This window comes from Mus caroli, unplaced genomic scaffold (genome assembly GCF_978045245.1).
Source record: "Mus caroli unplaced genomic scaffold, Mus_caroli_1 scaffold_9, whole genome shotgun sequence".
In the NCBI taxonomy this organism is placed as follows: domain Eukaryota; kingdom Metazoa; phylum Chordata; class Mammalia; order Rodentia; family Muridae; genus Mus; species Mus caroli.
The window spans coordinates 31681306-31695513 of NW_028227264.1; the positions used below are offsets into that span (position 1 = coordinate 31681306).

General features: G+C 34.8%; 1 protein-coding gene across 3 annotated transcripts in view; it reads right to left on the bottom strand.

The window, feature by feature from the left end:
- LOC147002606 (amine sulfotransferase-like) overlaps window positions 1-14208 on the bottom strand; it is a 43376-nt gene that overhangs the window by 1347 nt on the left and 27821 nt on the right. For 2 of the 3 annotated variants that reach the window (XM_085842748.1, XM_085842749.1), the window contains 5 exons: window positions 10460-10611; window positions 8131-8339; window positions 6666-6792; window positions 5662-5756; window positions 696-882 (listed from right to left, as the gene is read on the bottom strand). In XM_085842748.1, the coding sequence (XP_085698874.1) occupies window positions 696-882; window positions 5662-5756; window positions 6666-6792; window positions 8131-8339; window positions 10460-10601 (760 nt within the window). In that variant the 5' untranslated portion in view covers window positions 10602-10611. Of the gene's footprint in view, window positions 1-682; window positions 883-5661; window positions 5757-6665; window positions 6793-8130; window positions 8340-10459; window positions 10612-14208 lie in introns of all 3 variants that reach the window. The other variant, XM_085842750.1, reaches the window with a different exon arrangement.

A 14208-nucleotide genomic window follows, 5' to 3' on the forward strand; every position in this document is an offset into this window, starting at 1 on the left:
ATAATGCCTTTGAAAAAATTCAATTCATACCACATAAATGTATTAAGACATCATTCAAATTTTATAATAAACTATCTCAAACATGGAGAAACACTTTAAATCTAATCCTCAAGTTACAAACATTGGGAGGGGTTTGTTGCAGAGACAAGAAGAATATCAATTCAAGCCTTGGTTGCCTGGGTTATACTGTGGTTTTCTCTCTCTCTCTCTCTCTCTCTCTCTCTCTCTCTCTCTCTCTCTCTCTCTCTCTCTCTCTCGGACACACACACACACATATATACAATCATGCATGCACACACATACATGCATGCTTGCACACTCATGTCACCACCACTAACACCAGCAACACCAGCAACAAACCAGATCAAAGCAAAATAACAGAACAACAGCACAAGATAAATTATAATCTTCACTTCTAACACATCTCTCAACTAGAATAAAACTGCTGATACACTTTAAAAAGTTGATTTGTGTGGGCCAAAATGAAGGAAAGTCATATTTATATAGTAAGTGAAATTGACAGATTTTGCACTAAAACACTACTAGAAACTTAGGCCCTCTGTTAGCTAAAATATTTGATTCTTCCAAATATTATCAGCATGAGAAATATTTTGGAAATGCAGATTATTACTACTGCATATAAACATTTGAGGGAACACACAACATATTTGCTACTACAGACCACTGGATATCACCTTTGCGAAGGAAACTTCCCGTATTATTTCTTGTTCCAAGTTCATATTTTATAATGTGTTCATAGTTTGCTCGTGGGTCAGCTTTCATTTTCTGAAAGGTAGCTTGTCTTAAAACAGCATCCAATTCTTCTTCACTCAGTTCTTTCTCCAGAAAACTGCAGATTTTAAGCACTGAGCTTCTGAGGTCCTGAAATAGTCATCAGCTGAGAAATTACTGACCTTATGAATTACAGCCAAACTTGTGATATGAATGGGTAGGATTTACTTTTGGAATGGAAAGATTGTTCAACACATGAAAATAGCACAGAAACAGGGTGAAGCAAAATACTGAAATCATTATTTAAGGTCAATGATAAAGAATAGGCCTTTAATAAAACACAATGTTTTGAGACTTTGTATTCTAAGCTAGCTGCTTAGTACGCTAGGCTGCTTTCAAAGTTAGAATGGTGTTCCTGTTTAGTGTTCCATGTATGGGGCAACTACAATATCTCAACATCTTTCTGTAAAATAAAAACTGCCAAGTAATGGAAGAAGGAAAGTACCGCAACACAAAACACTGTATATTAAATACTTGTAGCTAAAAGTCACATGGTTGAGGAGAATGTGGTCATTTTCACCTGAGGTCTGGAATAAGCCATATTTCATCCTTTCTATTTAGCACATTACTGGTAAATAGGCAGATCATTTGGCCAATGAATAGAAACATAGGATCTGAATTAGAGACAAAAAAGTACAATTTTCTCCTTAAAGCAGAGAGAATGGTCTCATAAGTATAAAACTAGCAAAAGCGCATACACAGAAAACTACTAGAGCAAGAAGTTAACAAAGTTTTCAGATATTGAATAAAAAAATCAACACGCAATTATTAGTTTAAATTCTAAATAGCAGCAGTGGGTTATCTGAAACAAAATAAGAAAAAAATACATGAACTTTGTAATCATAGCATTAATAAAAAATAAAATAAAATAAATATTAAGACTAATAAAAAACCTATGATTTAAGTTTGATAAATGTACAAAGGTGAGTGGCAGATCTATTGATATAAACAAAACTTTGATGAAAGAAATAAAAAACAAAAATACACAGAACACTATTTTTCATGCATGGATTGGGCAGTCATTTTAAACATGGCTATGCACAGTGATTCACAAATTCAATGCAGTCTTTATTAAAGATTCAAGGAGCTTTTTACTTTTGAGGAGAAAAAGAGAAAGAAAAGAAAATCTTTCAAAGATGTGTATGAAAGCTCAAAGAATCTGAACAGCTAGTCTTGCAATAGAAGATTAAATTTGCAGGAGTCATATTTTCAGATTTCAAAATTACTTCATTATATTTTACATATCTTGATTATTTATGCATTTATGCATAGTACCTGTTTATTTTAGTATCACACATTGTCTCAGAGGACAACTGGTAGGACAACTGCTGATTCTCTCCTTCTACTGTGTGTCTTGACAATTGAATGTAAATCATCATAATAGGCAGCAAGCCCCTTAAGTCACTTAATGATCATCTCTACACAGAAAAATCAGCTCAGTTTTATGGTACTCTTAACAGTGTGGTAATAACTTCAATGATGTGATAGGACAGAATAGAATTCACAAGAATCATCTCTTACTTAAAGTGGCAAATGATTTTTGATATGACTGCTAAGGACATTAAATGGGAAAGACCAATTATCTGGTACAGGGATGGGTTTGCAGATGGGTACAAGAGGATTTTGGCCCTGCTAAATTGGCTTATGCTGTGGATTTCTGTTTGTACTTTGATGCTAATTCTGCTCCCTCAAAAAAGGTGCCCTGATTATGTGTAGATCACTTATTCATGTTATTTCAGGTGAAACCTCTCTCCCCTTGTTAACTGGTCAAATGAAGGCTACAACCTGTGATTGACTAGTGGAAGGAAAAGGTGGAGCTGGGAGTTTTTGAAAGGGAGAGAGAGGAAGGGGAAGGGGAGATCAGGTGATGAGGGAGAAAAAGGAGGTAAAAAAAAAAAGAGGTAGTAGGAAGATGGAGCAGTAGCATATGGCCTGGAGGAAGCACAAGTAGCAATGGATTTCGTAGCTGAGGAAGAGTAGTGTAGTAGTATATCTGCCCAATCTAGGTATGCAGTTTATACATAATATAACTGAGTCGTGTGTTCTTTGCACAGGCTTATTGGGGTTAGAGATTTACTGTAACAATTTGGAGCCCATCATATTGATTAGAACCCAACTAACCTGAGATAAAAGTTCAATGCCACTCCAACACCCACAAATAAGTGGCTGGGGCAGTGATCTAGGCTGCAGCAGTGTGTAGATTGAAAGCTGACTGGGTCTGAGGGGCTTACAAAGAACTGCAGAGAGGCTCATTCCTCAAGCCCCTGAAAAACAGGTATGGTTGGTGGCAGCATCCCAGCCTAGAGCTGATATTGGGCATCACTGTGTAGGACTCTAAAGGAAGGTCTGGGAACCCAGGAGCACAACTGTCTATGAGGTGGATTTGGGACAAATACAGTGAACTGATCAGAGCATCTATGCCTGAGAGAGAGCCACCCCTTCCCCCATATTCTATGTGTGTACAGAGGAAATGCACTGGGCTTTCCCAGCTACTTGTGCTTCTGTTACATCAGCACATAAGCATATGCTGCCACCTGCAACCCAAACAAAGGACAGAAAGCCAGCTAAGTGGCACTCCTTTCTACAGAAAGCCCCTCCCTGTAAACAAAGGAATTGGAGAAGACTACATGGTTCTGAATCAAGCAGTAGATGGACTTTAGGGGAAGATATTTTGAACTGTTCAACAGGGATGAATTTAAAGGAAACACACATTCTGTTATTTACTGGTGTTTCAATAGTTAGTCTCTTGGTTTGCTATGGCTTCTCAAAAGACAGGGCCCTAGGCAAAAAAAAAAAAAAAAAAAAAAAAAAAACATACCTTAGAAAAGAGATTAGAGGAAACACTAGAACTAAAGGTTCAGGATTTTATAGGTCAAAAGATGCTAAGTCTAGAGGATAATTTACTAAAGATAGTAAATCAAAATAAGGCAGAGGCAAGACTTGCAAAAGAGAGAAAGAGAGGGGGAGAGAGAGAGAGAGAGAGAGAGAGAGAGAGAGAGAGAGAGAGAGAGAGAGAGAGGGAGAGAGAGAGAGAGAGAGAGAGAGAGAGAGAGAGAGAGAGAGAGAGAGCGCATTTACCTGTGGCCAACCTAAAAAACATCCTAAAGATTTATCTGGAAGATATGCTCCAATAATCTTTTTTAAAACAGAGAGAACTTGTCCTGCATGGTCAGTTCTGGGCTGTGGCTCTAACTGTTCACATTTTACAGTAGATTCGTGTTCATTGGTAGCTTTTATTACGAACTGAGCATGTATACACTAGCAAGAATTTGCTGAAAGGACCGAGATAAAGCTGTTTCTTGCAAGACTATGCAGGGGCCTAGCAAACACAAAAGTGGATGCTCACAGTCAGCTAGTGGATGGATCACAGGGCTCCCAAAGGAGGAGCTAGAGAAAGTACCCAAGGAGCTAAAGGGATCTGCAACCCTATAGGTGGAACAATATTGTGAACTAACCAGTACCCCGGAGCTCTTGACTCTAGCTGCATATGTATCAAAAGATGGCCTAGTCGGCCGTCACTGGAAAGAGAGGCCCATTGGACACGCAAACTTTATATGCCCCAGTACAGGGGAACGCCAGGGCCAAAAAAATGGGAATGGGTGGGTAAGGTACTGGGGGGGGGGAGGGTATGGGGGACTTTTGGGAATGCATTGGAAATGTAATTGAGGAAAATATGTAATAAAAGTATTAAAAAATTAATTTGCTAAGGAAAAATTGTTTATCTCCTATTGATAAGGATGTTGCTAAATCTTATTTATGGACTATGACAAATGGATAGAAGATACTTTTAAAGGAAAATTACCAATGTTTACATTTGCACCCCAATTTAAAATGAAATGTTATTCATATTTGCATGATAATAACATATTAAAATGATAAAATGCAAAACATAAAAAAAAAAGAACTGAGCCTGGAAGACTATGAGAAAATGGATCATCATGCCAGCTATAGTATCCCTGAGGCTATAGCTAATGGAAATGATGCTGCCATTTAAAGCCTATTGTTATCTAGTGCTAATGTTCTGTATTACAACCACAAGACAAGGAATCAGCCTATAGTCCTTCAATAGACTGAAGAGTAAAGAATTTATGATACATGTCATATACTATACTTATGAAATAAATTATTACTCATACATAACAATAAGATGAAATTCTGTCATATGCATAAATGTATGAAGCTAAGGGCTAAGTTAAATAAGCCAGAACAAATGCCATGTGTGATCTCATATTTTGAAAATTACAGTAGAATTGTGATTAATAATGATTTGGATTAACAGTGATTGGGAAAGGTTTTACAGGAAGAACAGATGACAATTCAAGAAGAGTGGATAGATGAGTATTCTGTTCAATACATTCTCTATTCATATGCAGGAACACCACACTAGACACCATTAGTATATGTAATTATCCTGAAATAATCAAGTATTTATTAATGAAAGCTATTGCTGCTGTGAAAGTTTGAGATTGGTTTTACGCATGTGGTTGTAAAAGAAGGGACCAGGAAAGACTACTGAACAGAGAAAAGAGAGTACTGGGGAAGTCCAGTCAATGAGACAAAGGCAAGAGATTAGGAATCTTCTCCAGCAAAAAAACCCAAGGAAGAGTTATATATGGAGATACCAGGGAGAGTGAGCTTTCAAACAAGAGGAAAACAAAGTAAAAAATCATGTAAAACTGACCCTCAAGAGACGTGAAGCCCTGGGTAGGAGAAATGCCTGGCAGTGTGTGGAGTAGGACATTCTCTTGGAGACAGGGGGAAGGGGGAATGGGATGAGGAACTGTTAGTTGAGCAGCTACAAGGGGGTTAATGACTGCATTTTTTTTTAAAAAAAAAGAGTAATTAAAAACTACAATTTTCCCATCTTACCTTCTTCATGTCTTCAAAGCTTATGAACATTATATTGAAATCATGTCTGTGTTCATACCAGCCTCTTATGTGGTCAAACCAAAGGTTTCCTCCCCCTGAATGAAAGGTAATGAGTAAGAATGGTGAGCTGTGTGTGCCTGTAGGAAACAACAAACTTGACCCTCTTTTCTGTGAATGTTCAGAAATAAAACAGAGTTGTTGCAGTGGACATCTGTATCACTATTTAAAATGTTTAGTGTTTTGGGGAACAGTTAGCTGACGTTTGTCAAAATCCCCTATATAAAGTCACCAAAAGTAGCAAGGAAGCAATACCCAAGAGCCCAAGGCTGAAGATGGCTTTACTAATACAAAATCCAAATAACATATGTCTATGCTTATGTTTCATTTTCCTCCATGTCTCTATTTCTCCTCTTGTTTGATAAGATATCTGAGCAACAATGTTCACTGTGTATGGTGGCACAAAATATGACCATCATCTTACAAATGATTGGGACACTGGCTCCACACTCAATGAACCTCTTGCATTAATTATTCCTCCTAAGTAGTGGAATGAACAATACTTCAGTTGAATTTAAATCCTTACACAGGCCCATGAAAAACATACACTGGTCCTCGAAATTCACTGAGCCAGAATGGCCCACTCTATGGTTGTCTCTAGCTGGAAGTAATTTATAGAATAGCTATAAACAAAATACTTCCTTTGTGACCTTGACAATGCAATGGTGTACAAAGATAGAACAGTTATTCTATTGGAGGCAGATGGATTTGACATAAAATTGTCACTCAAGATGAATTGTTTGGGGTTTGGTTTTTGTTTGTTCATTTGTTTGTCATTATTGTTTTTATTTCTTCTTTTCATTTTCCTTTCTCAGAATTGAAACATGGATTTTCATTTCATTGGCATGTTCCATTTCTTTAAATTGTGTTCTGTAAGTTTGAAACTTTGGCTAACTAGAAGCTTTGGTGTAATTCATTTATATCCAGTTAAAAGGATGAATACTTACAGTTTCCACTTAGAAATCTTTGCATAAAATTTTCCAGATTATCTGAACCTTTGAGTACAGCCATCAAATTTGAGAAATGAAAAAGGGAGATCAAAACATCCTTAGGATTCCTGTAGACATAAATAATCTGTAGACACAATTATGAAATCATTTTGTTTAACAATCCTTGGTTAGGCTTATAAATTTAAAAAACAATTTACACTATTTGATAATGACAATAAGCATAATTATTTCTTCCAGTCTTTCAGCTGTGCAAAGGCAAGTGGTTATTTTTTCGTTTTAGTATTACAACCAATATTCTAACAAACAGCTTTTCTCAATGGCATTTCATACATGTCTACAAAATGTATCTAAGTTCTCAAGAAGTGATATTATTTGCAGTTCATAAATATGGAAAGTTAATTTACATTATATGATCAAAATATATTGTATTCCAATTTTGAAAAGAAAATTAATTTCTCATGTGATAGTAAATGTACAACTAGGGCAATATAGGAGATAATTTAAAAAAAACAATAATCAGATCAATATACATCTTTCCTTCATAACTTTCAAAAATAACATATGTAGATTAAACATATAAGTAGTATAAAACCCACACACAAAATGATAATCTTGTCTGTCTACAATCCTAGAATCTGGGAGATTAGGACAGGAGGAAAAGCTCATGCCTGCCTTGGCTACACAGACTATCACCAGAAAAAAAGGAGGTGAGGAAGGAAAAGAATAAGAAAGAAATACAAAACCCAAAAACCATATATCTACTCCTAAAGCAAGGAAATATATATTAAATATGAATTTATTTGAATGAAAAACAATCAGTTTGATAACACTAAAATTAAGAATGTTTCTTTTAGATTTTCCTATGTTGGGGTAGGTTAGTACCTATGAGAGGGCCTTCTGTTCTCAGAAAAGAAGGGAGGGGAGGGCTAAGGAAAGTGTGAGTGAGAGGAGAGGGTGGACTGCAGTACAGATGTAAAGTGAACAAATAGATGAATTAAGAAACAAAAAAAGAATGTTGCTAATCAAAACATATATGAAAAAGCAATGTGGATGAGCTGAAATAGATTAAATTCTAGATGTAATGCAAAGAAAACTGATAAAAAATGTAACAAAATGTTGGTCATTAGACAGAGCCCTTTCAAAGAATGAAAAACAATTATGGACAATAAATATCAAACATGATTATTCTAATTATGAGTATGCAAATAAAGGTCTACTTGAGACACATTTTATTAGATGCCATGTTGATAAACATTTAAAACTCTGATAAAAACTCTTTCAAACATTAAATTGAGATAATGATAAATCTACTTTCTTCAGAGGAAAAAGCTGAGTACTCTGGTACTTGTGGTTATTGATAGCAGTTGCATTATAACAGCAGAATACTGAAATAAACTAATTATACAGTACTTAGAAAAGTCATTTTTGTGAATACAGCAAGTGGCTAAGTTCTGTGACATACTTTGGCTTTTTTGTCCTTGAGACCTTTTGGTACTAAGTAATATGGAAGGTGGGAAATGAAGATTCGAGGGGATGGCATTTTGGCATAGTCTAATTTGTGAATATTGTACTCAAGGGATGGTATTCTATCGAATGTTGCGATGTTTTCAGTTCCATTCCGGTGACCCTCAAAACAAATCAAGCAGAGGATCTGTTGAGTCCAGATGGTACCTGTTAAAATAGAGAATAATGCTGTTTTCAATCCTGAAGTAGGTTTTAATAATGAATATTAATAGTAATGCCATCTATCTTGAATATAATTTGGTTCTTTGTCCTTCTTTGCACTTTGAGCATGCTTCAATATGCCCAGTGTTATTCCCTGTTGTCTGTATTTATACCCAAGTACTTAAGGCTGAAATCAATGACTTCATTCCATTTTCTTGTGAATGGAGGTAGTGTTTTAGGAGTGATGATTCAGATTTTTCTTGTAGTGACTGTGTATTCCATTCTTCATGGGGAGTACTTGTGGTAATGTTTAGCTGTTATTTATATAACATTTGCTGATATTCACCAGCAAAGTGCAACATCACTACACATGAATAGAGTGTAATCAGATCAGATCAGGCCAGGGTAAGTGGTGCTTCCCTCTTACTACATCTTTTTTTCTTTGTCATTTTTAAATATTTGAGCCTTCTACAATATTTTTCTTGATTTTCATAAAAGATACATCAGGTTACTTAATGCCACTTTACTGTTTGTTCATGAGACATTTCATTTCTTTCTTTTTTGTTTTTGTTTTTGTTTTTGTGTGTAGCCCTGGCTGTCCTGGAACTCACTCTGTAGACTAGGCTGGCCTTGAACTCAGAAATCCGCCTGCCTCTGCCTCCTGAGTGCTGGGATTAAAGGCATGTGCCACCACACCCGGCAACATTTCATTTCTTAAGTTACTTCATTAGTTCTTTGCCTATAGTAAAACTATTAGAATCAAATATTTCCAGTTTCCACTCCTTCACTTTCTTTGCATGCTCAAGCACTTCTCTGGCATATTCCAAGCAACAGATCAGAACACAGATGTTGAAAGAGGACACTAAAGATTTCAGTGTTCTTACTAATATTTGGTTTCTTAATCATTAGAGTCAAGTCACAAAATGGAAAGATAGTGGTAAGGTTGTTATTTATTATTTATAATTTATTTATAATATAAATTTAGTTATCTTAAACAAAATTTATTTACAGTATTTAATCTATTTCATTAAGTTTATTTTATTAAATAAAAAATATATAAATAATACATTTATATTAAATTTATAATTTATTATAATGTATTTATTATTTTTCATGGTTATTTGAAATAATTCACTGGGTTCATAATAAAATTATTTATTTATTTATTTATTTATTTATTTATTTATTTATTTATTATTTACTCATAATTTATTAATGACTATCCAAGATAATTCAGTGGTGGAAGTGTTGACTTGATTGTAAGTTATGCCATCAGTCTCCAGCTTGTTACAATGAATGTGTCTTATATCCTGGGTTGTACAATATGAATACTTATTGTTCATCTCAATCTTACCAAGAAACTAGGAATCCTCTCTGCTCAAGATTTCTTTCTTTCTTTCTTTCTTTCTTTCTTTCTTTCTTTCTTTCTTTCTTTCTTTCTTTCTCTCTTTCTTTCTCTCTTTTGTTCGTTCGTTCCTTCTTTCTTTCTCCTTTTCTTTTTTTTTTTTTGAAAATTTGCAGTGAATTACAGTTCTCTCAGAAATCTTGTCAACAAAATTAAATGTATTGGAAATTGAATCATTGTTTGAGAAAAAAAATGCCTCTAAATAATAAAGCATGTGTCTCTTGTAGAAAAAGGTTTTGTACTATTTCGGTCTTGTTCAACAGGCTAAGGCATTCATCATCATTTACAAATTAGTTGCTATTGCCTACAAACTTTTTTTCCTGTATTTTTCCCCAAGAAATTAAAATATAAGCATATAAATATATGATATAGAGTCTTACATTTGATTTAATCTCTCTTTGACCATAACTTATTCTAAAACTTAGAGTGCAGCAGCACCTGATATTGGTTTTCTTATGTGATTTGGAGTTAGCATAGACACAAATCTTTGTGCATGTGTGTGAGGAGTTATCTCTATTAGGTTCATCCACTTGGGCTTCCTGACTAAAGATAGAAGGTGACAAGCTTCTGCCAGTGTGATATCTTTGACTTGATGAGGTCTTTCATTTTTAAATGAGGAAAGAATCTAATACAGTTTAATTGACATCACCATGTGGAAATTATATGGACTTATTCAATCAACACAAAAGACCAGCATAATATGTCCTAATATGACACTTACCAGACTTTGGATATGTGACTATAAAGATGTCATCATCCCGAATTTCATAATCTTCTATATTTTTCACTGTCTCCATATTAACTAAAGCACTGAGAAATTTATGGCCTTTGAAGTTAAAAGTATGTCCAACTTCATTGTCCATAATTAGTCACCTAGAAGTAAAAATATAAAATTTTCTTTACAATCTTAGTAGTTTACAATAGTAAATAATAATTACTGAGTGCCCTACATGGGACAAGCACCACTGAAATGTCCCTCATGTATTAACACTTACTATAATAAATATATTATGTATACAAATTTATTTAAATTCATAATAGTATTATATTACTATGTTTCTACTGACACTTTATGAGATATGAGAAAATAAAGACAACATCAAGCTAGAAATATTTTTCTATGATTAGATATGAGAAAAAGTGATCCTTACTCTAAACATACAGATCCAGAATCTAGGGTACAGAGGATACAGCCAAGTTATTCAAGGTAATCCAGATGGTTAACTTAAAAAGACAATAAAAATTTGGCATGGAATTCAGGTTTATAATGAAGGAGTTTTTGTGTATATTATACTTTTATTCCTTATACTTTTGTTATAAAAATAAAAAAATCTGTAAGGAATATGATTCAATTCTTCTATTCCTACAGTACAAATCACTTTCTATCTCTGGGTGTTTCTTCTAAACTTGGTATCTGAAAGACCATTTCTAATTAAAAAAATAAATCTTACCTGAATAAAACTTATGGTCTTTAGTGACATCATTCTTCTATGGCCACAAACATTGTATGAAAATGTTAATAAAGGTAATATAATTTTGAACAGAGGTATATAAAATAAAAAATGTGTGGCAACATTTGTTTAATTGTGATACAGGTTACCATGTATCCACCTGGCACTTTCATGCACACTTCTTTGAAGGGATCCCATTTCCCATGCTCCCTGAACGTGTCTACCCTCAAAATTTTCCTTATATTTCATAAATACATTGCTGACCTAATGTCTTTCTTTCTTAACCATCATTTTCCCTCTTTTTGTACTTTTTTCTAGTTTCATTAGTAATGTTCAAATTCCCATATAAATACATATATGTAAAATCTGGAAACTAGGATCTGCATATAGTAGAGAACCAGTGATAATTTTTCTTGGTGAGCTTAAGTTTCTCCATTTAATATAATATTTTCTAGCTTTATCCATTTTTTTCTAATTTCATAGTATCATTTTTATCCATTCATTGGTAGGTAAATATTGAGCCTGATTCCATTTCCTTCTTACTGTGAATATACAATCAATGATGATGATGATGGTGATGATGATGGTGGTGGTAGTGGTGGTGATGGTGATGGTGATGGTGATAGCATTCAAGTTCCTTTAAAGGAAATAATTTCTGTGTGGTCACGATAATAAAATCTCTGACCTGGGTGGAGATCTAACATTATAATTAGGCAGTACAATGACTTGACTGGAATAACCTAGGAAGGCAGTCTTACCTTAATCCATATTAAAGAAATTGAGGAATAGTTGGCTATTATTGAGATAGTGTACTTATCATCCCCAGAATACCAGCTCTCTAGTTCTGTCCCTATAAGCTACAACATGTTTGATCTTAAATTCTTTTATTACTGAGACAAAGACTCCCTAGAGGGGACTCTGATTTCCCCAGTAACATGTGTGACTCTGGTGGAATCCCAAAATCTTTTGTAAACCATGAATACAAGTATCTGTTTAACAAGATATAGATTCTCTTGGGCATATGTGTAAGAGGAGTAGAGTTGGCTGATCCTGATTCCACAGTCCCTTCATCAGCTTACACTCCCACTAATAGTTAATAAAGTTTCCTCCTGTTCCTCATCCTCGCCAGTGTTAGTCGTAATAAGGTAAAAGTAGAAAGAAGGAAAGAGGAAAGTGGAAGTGAACACAAAATGGACTGCTGTACTCTCCACAAAGTAACACAGGAATTGCAGGAAATAATCAATCTGTTATCTAGGTCATGATAGGAAAATATAGTTTCTGTAGCAAAGAACAAACAAGCAAACGATCAGAAGAAACTTCAAAACAAACTTCAGAATCTGTTCCAAGGGGCTCAGATTCAGTGAAGGATTAACACATTCCAGTTGAGTGCTACTGCTGGGAGTTAGAACCACAGCACAAAAACCAAGAGACAGCCTCAGAATATTTGTACCACACTTTAAATAACAGTATATTTTAAGGAGAGATAGGGGGCAGATAGAGAGACAGAGATGCACAGAGAGACACAGAGAGAGACAGATACAGAGACAGAGACAGACAGACACAGAGACAGGCAGACACAGAGACAGGCAGACACAGAGGCAGGCAGACCCATAGACAAAGACAAATATGGAGAGACAGACACAGAGAGATGGAGACAGACAGAAAGAGAGAGACACAGAGACAAGATGTAGGTACTATTTATGGCATAGGATAAGGCAGTGCTAGTAAATGTTAACAGAGGATTGACAAAAAGTCATTTTAGGAAAAAGCTTGCTGACTTGGAGGTTAGGCAGCCCTACAGGCAAAGATTTCTTTATTCATGGCTTATCCTGGGAGTCAGGGGGAAGAGCCTTGTGATTATATTCTTATCATTTGACCTATAGAATAGTTTTATGTTGAAAAGAAAACCATTGAGTCAGAATGTAGCAATGCTCTTTGATATGAATATCTGGTCTGAGTCATAGTTAGTGGTAGACAATTTAGAGCCATGCAAGAGACATGTTGGAAACACAAGACCTTAATAGTCAGTTTATGTTTAGACAACAGAGTACAGATATAAATATACCGTGGGTCAAAATAGATAGTGCTGGACATCTTGGAGTTAATGAGTGAGTACAAACCAAATGATCCAGGAACTTGTAAACAGCGATAAAAGCTGTAATACAATTACATGGAAAACTGACATGCATGTGTGATTCTGTATAAATATGTTTTTAAGAAGCCTGAGCCTTCATCTTCTCCTTTCTTGATGACAGTCAACCTGTGCTCATCTGTAGTCTTGGGTGTATACCTCCAAAGGCTTGAGTGCCAGTAAGTATGTGTAATTTGCCCATGGCTACTTACATATTCCTCTAAATCATGAAGGACCATGACTGCCTTTCTTTCTGGGCATGAAAAATGGACCCTTAAGGATCATGTTCACAACACATTGCTTATTACACAGTTTTAATTTAGTGTATCAACTTTGCTCTGTCTTGCTACTTCTCTCATTATTGGTGTTTTGGCTTTGTATTAATAGATTTTCTTAAAGAACACAGTTTGGCCTGGGTGTGGGAGTATGCTTTAGCATACTAACTATTACATCATATTTAGCATACTATTATATTATCTGGGTCACGAATGACTCAAAAAACTTTACCAGAGACCTCCATCATTGGATACAAATTAACTTAAAAAAAAATCATCCCTCCTTCATAAAAGTGATAAATGGGCTGTGAATGAAATCAAGAAACCAGCGAATTTCACAATAAAAATCAATATTAAAAAATAACTAAGTCAATACTTAGAATTTATAAAGAACTAAAAAACTGACCAAATTATAAAAATACTCTGCATTTCTCCTCCAGCACTTCACACACACACACACACAGTTTTCTGTATCAGAAAAATCTAGGACCCATAAGTTTTAGAAACCATAAATATATAATAGTTTCATTTCACTAGTCTAGCTCTAAATTGCATGGAGATGAATGTGTTCAGTGTGAATGATATACTAATGTGTGAGTGATATTGTCTTTAT